This window comes from Terrapene carolina, unplaced genomic scaffold (genome assembly GCF_002925995.2).
Source record: "Terrapene carolina triunguis isolate 2854851 unplaced genomic scaffold, T_m_triunguis-2.0 Scaffold131, whole genome shotgun sequence".
NCBI lineage: Eukaryota > Metazoa > Chordata > Testudines > Emydidae > Terrapene > Terrapene triunguis.
Window position 1 is genome coordinate 4,592,457 of NW_020664482.1, and position 9,481 is coordinate 4,601,937.

General features: G+C 41.4%; 1 protein-coding gene across 1 annotated transcript in view; it reads right to left on the reverse strand.

Moving 5' to 3' along the window:
• MAP7D3 (MAP7 domain containing 3) overlaps positions 1-9,259 on the reverse strand; it is a 62,618-nt gene extending 53,359 nt beyond the window's left edge. The window contains exon 1 of the mRNA XM_026652932.2: positions 9,161-9,259. Coding sequence (XP_026508717.1) covers positions 9,161-9,209 — 49 coding nt within the window. The 5' untranslated portion in view covers positions 9,210-9,259. The remainder of the gene's footprint in view (positions 1-9,160) is intronic.
• Positions 9,260-9,481: the final 222 nt, after the last annotated feature.

Below are 9,481 nucleotides of genomic sequence, written 5' to 3' on the forward strand. Positions count from 1 at the left end.
TTTGCTTTTCATTGCCTTCTGCAGAAGAGAATGGTATGAAATTTAAAGAATTAAACTCCATTTATTAAAACTGAAAATCACTGCACCCTAAAATCTTTGTTAAGGTACAGTTTAGGTTGCAGACACATCTTATTTCTAATACAGTTACACTTACAGACCCCAAACATGTAATAAAGAGATGGTCTCCACCCCAGAGAATTTATAATCTGGATGTGTGAAAAGACGACAGGAAAATGAAAACTAACAAGCAGAATAAAGGCAGGAGAAGAGGACAAGGTAACACTTAAAAAGAGTATGTTTTGCATAATAAATCAAAGTCTCAGTTCACCTTGCCTAGCCATTGTCAAATGGAAGAGATGAGTCTTAAGGAGGAAAATGAAGGAGAATAAGGTGATGTTCGCCAGTTTGGTCAGGGGATTGATGATCAAGGCCTATCATATCTAGAATGTAATACGGATCAATAATCTGTAATTTAAGTCACAGCATTACATTTCTTTCAAACAAACTTGAGAAAGCTAAGTGAAAGCTGAAAACTTTTAACTATAACAGGAAATCTGTTTAATTCCTGGTATCTACAGATATACATCTCTGTAGATTCCAACTCTTGGGTCTGATTCCAATGCAAAATAAGTCAGGGGTTCACACTGTTTTAAATTGCAGAGCCTCTGAGGCACCTTAGCCAGAGAATGTAGTTCTATGGCTACTGCAATACCTATGCATCCCCCTGAATTCCTAGGGCAGCTCATTTCAATAGCAAAAGGTGGTACGCTCAAATTAAAGCCCAGTAAAGAGTACTAGGAGAAAAATATTTTCAAAGTTCTCTCCAAACTCTGAAGGGAAAAAAGGTGGAAGAGCTGAAAATTGGAGATGGGGCATCTTCTAGGAATAACTACTATTGGTAAACTAATTGCAAAGATAACTCTCTCTGTGGATCCCTCTCTTGGATACTAACAGCTCAAAGAATATTTGAAAAATAAAATTCAACAGAAAACAGATGCCATGCAAATAGAAGGCTAACTTGCTTTAAACAGAAAACAAGTGTATATAATAAGTTACACACATATATACCACATTGACATTTATCATGGATAACGAGGGCATTATTACAGGTATTTCCAATGCCAACTAAATTATTACAACTTTCAAATAAAAATACACCAAGTGATAACTACGATTTCCCTTTTCTTTATATGTAATTGGCTGCCTGTGCTCAGACTCAACACTACCGCTCTCACTTACAGACCAGATATTACTACAAAGGTCTGTTATTGGATGGTCATGTGTACACCCACCAAAAGCTAACCACGAACTAAGAAATTATCTTTCGTATCCGGTTTGAAGTATTACCGAACCTTAAATTTTAGCTGTGGTAAACTGGGAAATTGAAATGTATGCATCTACTTTATGTTTAGACTTCTTGATGAATGTAGTAAAAAAACCCAAATGAAACGTGCCATCATACTATAAAAACATTTTTTTTTCATACTTCGCATTTTAGACTGACAGGTGTTGAACTGTACTATGAAAACATAACAGGGACTTTTTTTTTACAATTTAACCTATGGTTTCTGAAAGTCTGACAAGTATTAGTATTTACTCATTTTAGGTAATGACTTCAGGAAAACAAGATCTCACTATTGCACTTCACAAGCCCACACCCCTGGCAATGTACAATACAAACAACTAATTTACTTACATGGGTATCATTAGCTACTGCATAAATATTGATGCTACAGGTAAACAGGTTAAAAAAAACAATAGCTGTGTGATAACTATGGCATCTTCTGACTATTATGTAAACATCATCAATAATTGGTTATAGAAAGTATAAAGTTCTAATTAAATGTTTACAATAAAAACATTAATGATGTGAACATATCAGAGTCCAGGACATACTGAGAACAATCTGGCAACTAACCTTTACATGAGGTTTTGAAGTGCGTAAAACTATTGACTCAAAAGACTACTTGAACAGTACTTCACTGCCACTTCCCTCTGAACTTTAAATTAGACTTAGCTAGGCAGTTAAATTCCATGATTTTGTTTAGTAAAAGGTAGCACCCCAACAGATTTGCAAATTGGAATAAAACCAGATATATTTTTAAATGGTATCCAGCACAGCTTTCTATGGTATTTTTCCTCACAACTGCAACAGCTTTTAAATCCTCAAACAGAAATGTAATAAATTGGGAGGATAAAATACCTCCCAAACGTTGTGAGGTTTTTAGATAGTAAATGATAGGCATGAGAAGCAGATGGAAACACTGGAACACACAACTGATTTACGTCTTATTTATTCTAGGCTATTTTGGATCCACAATTCCCAATACCAACAGAGGCAGAGATCCACCAATGACAGCACCAGCAGAATGTATAGTTTAGACAAGATGAGACCAGAGTCTCATCTACACTACTGCTTCATCAAGTACTAACACCAAGTGACCCACTGGAAATTATGGATCTGAAAATTCTAGTATAGATGAAGCCTTAATGTGAAGGCAGAGTGGTTTTGAGAAGATCAGTTAAAGAAAAACAAAATTAAGATTTAAACATTGTTAATATTTTCACTTGTCACTGAAGAGCTATTTTAAGCCTTTATTTTTATTTATACTCAGCTGTGGTGGAATGTTATGAATTCTGTCACTTTGAAACTATTTTCCGGTCAGGCAAAATAAATAGCCTTTCATAATTTGGAGCAATTGAGGGAAAAACTTTCTATTTGCTAATTAAATAAGTCCTATTTAAAAGATAGTTAAGTGATCTAACCTCTGGGTAGACATTGCTAAATTCTACCCTGTGCATTTCTGAAACATATACTCAATTAAGCAATTGATGGGCTTAAAGCAATCTGTGCACAGTTTGCAAGCTGTTGGTGTTTTCCTTACCTCCCAGAAGTACAGATCTCCAAATCTGCAATCTACTAATACTCTTACAAAAGCAGGTGGAGTATGGCCTGCAAGGTGCAGATTTAGCTAGACAGGTTAATTCTGTGTGCAGCTCCTACTGAAATCAATGGAAGAAGCTGGCCACCAATAGATACTATGGTGACAGATGTGCTAAATTATAGAAAAACCTGAAATGGAGTAAATTTACTCAAAGTTTTCCAAGTGTTTGGGACCCAATTCTGAGGGCATACTTCATAAATTTTGACCTTAGATGGAACAATCTGTATTTGAACTGCACTCTCAGTATTTTACACAACAGGAATTGTGTCACGTGTGTTTTAAATGCCTTTCTGATTAATCAAATGCACATTTAAAAAATTAAATACTCAGGGATATCACTGTAATATTGACTGCAAAGGGATATTACTGTACATATACAATATATCTCCTAGAACTTATCATCCAAGTTCTCAGATCCCATTCATGAACATTTGCTCTCAAACACTCTGTTGTAGGTATTACAATTTGTATTTCAAAAATGGGTTTGCTAAGAAAGAGGATAAGTGACCTACCTAAAGTCACATTACCAGAGTAGAAGACAGACTAGGACACACGGGTAGTAATTTCCAGTGCTGTGCTGTGCTTTCACCACATGACATACAAGACTAGCGGTATATAAATCTAACACAGTGGTCTATTGATGTTACCTTTTTAAATAGGAGATGGATCAAATCTCAATCCCATACTTTCCATTTTATGTAACTTTGAGAGGACAAGATGCAGAGACAGGCATTGAAGTTAGTCAGAGGAAGGCCTCCCAAAAAAAAAAAAAAAAAAAAATTGGAGGCTTGAATATCACCAGAAGGAGGCTGGCACAGGGGTGTGCTAGATCTGGGAGAGGAGCACAGAGAAAGTTTTGGAGACTGCTCCTCACTGCTCTGCAGAAACCAGCAGGCTCTGGACAATACAAAACAGAAATAGCTCCTTCCCTCCTCAAGCAGCAGCAGATTGTGTGGAGATTAATTTATCAAACGCCAAATAGCCAGGGATTGATCTGCAAAATAGAGCCCAGAGCCTAAGACAGAACCCAGGTACAAATCCCATCATCCTTCCATTTTTCAGTTGCAGTACTTGGACAGCTCACCAGAGCACTGCCCTTGGAATTCACCAGTACCTCTTTCTCTATTGTATATACCTCTGACTTGTTTCCACGGCAGTAAATTTTTTAAACTCAACTGGAAATCATAAGTAAGATATGAGAATTGGGGTCAAACAGTGAATTTGATAGGTAGTCCAGAACACACAAAGCTATCTGAGCACTGCGGTTTTAAGACTAGTTATACATCCTTCAGACAATTATCTGCACTATAACTACTGAAAAAGTTACTAGAAAGTTTGTTCTGAGGTAGACAGACAAAACCAGGCACATGGCAGACACAACAAAACCATTATTCTGTGCTTCTGAAGTACAGTTCTACTATTAAAAAGGATTATGTAAAAGTGACATTGTGAAGTTAAATATTTGTCAGTGATTCCTGAGGAAATTTGTTCAAAGCATTTTTTTTAAACTAGCCACACTGCAAACTAAACCTAAGATCAAAGTTAAGATGGGGTGTCTTTCTTTCTCACACACCTACAATAGTACCAAAAATGTGCTGGTTAAGTGGAGCTGCAAAGGTATAACTGATTTCCTTCAGTGGGGCTGGACAGATAATTTGACCTTGCAAATTGAACACAGGCCCCAAGTCTGTAAATTGTTCCATGCTGGTGTATCCCTTCCTGCGCCCACATAGAATTCCACTGACTTCTATGGAGGATCCATTCACGTATAACGGGGTCAGCAACCTCTGGCACGCGGCTCTCCAGGGTAAGCACCCTGGCGGGCTGGGCCGGTTTGTTTACCTGCCGCATCCGCAGGTTTGGCCGGCTCCCACTGGCCGCAGTTCGCCGTCCCAGGCCAACGGGGGCGGCAGGAAGCGGTGGCCAGCACATCACTCAGTCAGCTTACCCTGGCGAGCTGTGTGCGAAAGGTTGCCGATCCCTGACATAGAACAACCTGCAGGATCAGGACCCTGGTTAGCAATTCTGTTGATAGGTGAGAAGCAACAGAAGCCAGTTCATTCTCCAACTGTGCTGATTCTGCAGTGGTAATTGGAGGGGGGGAAATAAACTTTATTTTTGTGTCACTAAAAGAGATAATACACAAATGGAGCATATTTTAAATAATATGCTATTTTTATTCAGTCACTTTTCTGATTAGAGCCTCACATTTTATTAGAGATCCACATGGAGCAAATTTATGGGTCAGATATTGAATGAATTTACTAATTTTTTTAGTGGATATAAGCTCTGACCATATAGGTCTTGACTAGCCAAGAGATGGAAACTATGCCCACAGCAGATCTGTCAAAATGTATTCAGAGGAAGAAGGCACCATGCTGCTGACCTAACTCAAATTTGCAAGGATTTCCCACTTGAGCATACAGATCTCTGAAAAAAGTAGGATTTGGCACTTTAAAAAAAAAAAAAAACACAAAACCAATTTAATACCCATGCACACAATGATCCGATATACATCACGGAGGGACATCTCCCAATGAAGCAGAAGTGAATGGCGCCAAGTTCTTGCAATGTAACAGCCAGTTGCTAACAAGATTACAACAGTCAAGAAAAAGCATTTCATGACTCTAATAGACTAAAAAAGTAAAAGCAGCCTATTATAACTTAAAATAATTTCAAATATTAAACTGATTACTATATTACTCAAGAAGTAAATGCCTTCTAACAGACTAACACCCTCTCTCAAATCTGTGTGTGCTCAACAGTGTTTACAGAATTAAAATATCAGTAAAACCCTTTTGTCCCCATAATAAGAGACTATAACTTTGAAAATATCCAGAGATCAGATCAATGGAGTTAGGTGGTGCCATTTATATGTAGTTGTTTATGAGTATAAAATCATATTTTAGATCTAGGTTTAATACATTTCCTGGGCAGGCATCATTCACAGAAGTGTTAACCAAATTCTATTTGCAGGACAAAATTCTGCTCTCATGCTGTCTGGCTGAAGGCAATAGGCTGGACAGATGAAAGAACTTGAACACAATGGAATTGCAGACCTGTCATTGAGGGCATGATTTGGCCTGCATGACCTCTTTATTACAGGCGATGCATGAAGAAAAAGCACACTTCCCCTCAGATTGAATAGGCATGGTTGAGAATGAGAAAACCCATCTCTTTACTTTAAACTTAGCAAATGTGATAAGGAAGCTATTGAGAAATAAGAAGAGCAGAACCCTCCGATGCCAATTTTCAGAGCTTGAAACAGTGACCAGACTTCTACCAGCCAGAAGACTAAACCTACATCCAGAGGTTGCTATGAAAGACTGGAGGCATGGAAGAGGAAGCCAGTAAGGTCCAGAGTAAATGTTCTGCAAAGAAACCTAGACTCCATCTCAGCAACTAGGAAAGAGGAGGCTCTTTGGTTTCTTGGCAGGATGCTGTCCATACTGCATATTAGTATCTGGCTACCAGGTATTTGATAAATCTGTAGCTTCCCTCAACCCGCTGTCTGTTGGAAGGCAGAAAGTTACATTCCTGCACTCCCACACACACACACACACAATCAACGAGCCTCTTGAGGTCCTTTTTGTTGTTGTACAAATGCTGGAATGGGTCTTCATTACTCTATTGCTCCTACAGCCTCCTAACCTCCTTTTTTTCAGTCCTCATCTGCAAATAGCTTCTGTGTCTGACTTGGTTGCAACTCACAACTTTGCCAAACAGCAGAAATAAAGTGCTATGATTCTTGTCAATTTCACTGCTTCCCAGAGGGTCCTGGATATAGGCTCTGGAACTGACCCTCTGCAATATCACTCTCTGGTCACTTGGAAAAAGCCATATTGGAATTGTCTGTTTGCAGACTCAAAAAACACAGCACTATATTAATTCATGTTAGTTATCTTTGTAGCCAAAGTACTAAAATATGTTTTAGTTAAAATTCAGATTCTGCTCCATCAATTTTCACCTCCTATTGGGAAAGTAAGGAAGAGGATTTTTCAAGCCCTGTCATTTTTAGTGTCACTTTTTATTTTGTTTTTTTAAAGAAGATCTTCACTTTAGAAAGGGAGATGGGGCTGGATGGCCCTTCCCTTCTGGTTACCTGCATCTAGTCCAAGACAGCTGTTAACAAGAGTGGATGCCATCTGCTTGGTGGTCTCTGGAAGGATTTGATGGTCTCCAGTCTAGTTTCCATCAGATGAGTGTCCATCTCACAAAGCGCCATAAAAATCAGTAATTTCAGCAGAGAGAACAAAAACAAAGTGGGCTTATAAAAATAAGTGACCCTTTCACTCTTAGTTAAGGTCCCTTCAGGTCAGGACTGAGTTATGCTGGTGAAACTGTGTTGCTATTATCTGTGCTCTCTCTAGTCTGTGGATAGGTCTTGAGTCTGATGTCTTCTGTCAAATAATTATCTTTCACGAGCACTTAATTCATCTTAAAAAACTGGAAAGGGGAATCAACACACACACAGAGTCCATATCTGACTTCTGCATCAAAGGAGGAAGAAAGACTTCCAGATCTGAGCTGAAGACTCAAGACCTTAAGACCATTTGTAAGAGTCACCAGAACTCTTACATCAGTAATTGCACTGGTACATAAAGAAATCACAGTCACAGAAACAGACTGATAACTTTAAACACTGACAAAGTACCGGTCAGTTTGCACACAGTCTAGGTTAGTTAATTTTTACACCAAACCAGAGATCATAACTCTTTCTTTCCTTTAGTCTCTTCGTTATGCTTAGTCTGGAATAATCAAAATGTTTTCATCTGTACTGTATCAGAGGGGTAGCCGTGTTTGTTGCTTTTTACAGATCCAGACTAAGAGTCCTGTGGCACCTTATAGACTAACAGATGTATTGGAGCATAAGCTTTCATGGGTGAATACCACTCGTCTGACGAAGTGGGTATTCACCCACGAAAGCTTATGCGCCAATACATCTGTTAGTCTATAAGGTGCCACAGGACTCTTTGTTGCTTTCATTTGTACTGACTCACCCACAAATCTATTGTGTGCACGTATGCACCTTGACAAGCATAACACTCACTCTACACAGAACACAAAATGGTTATGTATATTGAGGTCCTTGTTAATCCAAGTCTCAAACAGGAAAGAACAAACCAAAGCAGTTTTTAACAAACTAAATTTAAATATTTTTAGCCTTTACTGGTATCTTAATTCCAAAAAAGTGTTAAAGCATTATTAAGAGTTTGATTAGGAAGCAACATTTCAGAATTCAGACTGTCACGTCATCCTTTGCAAGATATTGCAGCAAACACTGGGCATGACAGCCGTGAGGAGCTGTCTGCAAAAAATCTAGAAAATTGAGACAAGACTCATTAAAGAAACATAATGGTTTGGACTTTCAAAGGATCACAAAAGGCAGACAATTCATTTTAAGATGAAGTCCTCAAGTGGCACTCATTCCTGTCTATGTATTGCAGACATCTCAAATCAGCAGCTAAAGTCTTGTAGGAAAATTACGTGCTGCAGTTTTATAGGCAAATCAGGGTGAGTGTAAGGCAGACTAAGGGGTTTTTTTTAATGTAAGTCAGACCTTGCATATTAATACAACATCTATGCATTGGAGGGAGGAGAGGAGGGGAAGAGATTTGTGTTTCATATTCCACTCAAGAAAGATTTTGAAGTTAAAACCCAGACGTAGGAAGGCCTGGGCATTTAAAGTTGTGAGAGACTCAGCAGAAGCCCCAGATTTCTTTTCCAGAATCCCTTTCCCATTGCAAAGCCAGCCCTGCGGAAGAGAGCCAGACAAGCAGCACAGAGAAAGGAGGCGGGCAGGGGGAGATCAGAGGCAGGGTGGGGGGCAGCACAGACAAATAGGGGGGAGTGGGGAACCCACAAGAGGGTCATGGTGTGGGGGGTGGGAGAAGGGGAGTTAGGCTGGGACAGGGCGCAGGGTGTGGGGCTCAGGCCAATGAGCGGAAGGGGGGGCAGACACGATCTCCCCGAGGCCCACTGCCCCCCATTCACCCCAGGGCCCAGCGGGGGGCTGGGATCGCGGCCCCGGCTCTCTGCTCCCGGGGGGCTGGGCCGAGAGGAGCCCGCCTAAGGGCCGCGTCCCTGGCCTGCTCTCAGGCCGGCCCCACAGCATCAGAGGGGGCTGCCTCTCCAGCCGGGGGCCCCGCTCCCCTCTCACCCTTCCCCGGCTACAGCCAGAGCCCCGGGCCGCGAGGTGCCCTGCCAGCTCTCACCCATCTGCTCCCGCAGCCCCTTCAGCGACGAGCCGCCACCCTCCGCCATCTTCAGCCGAGTGAAGGAACCGCTGCCGGCAGAGCCTCAGAAGAGCGGGAGGCGCAGTGCGCAGGCTCCGACCGGCCCGCGCCCGGCAGCGCCGCCCCGAGGGGGGGAATAGCGCCCGGAGCCGGCTCCTCCGCTCCGCCCCTCAGCGCCCCGCCCTCTCCAGCCGCAGCGCCTCTCCGCCCCGCCCCCCGAGCTCCCGCCACGGCCCCGCCCACCCAGCTCCCGCCCCTCCTCCTCCCCGCCTCAGAGCCCCTCAGCCCCTCCCCCGCCCA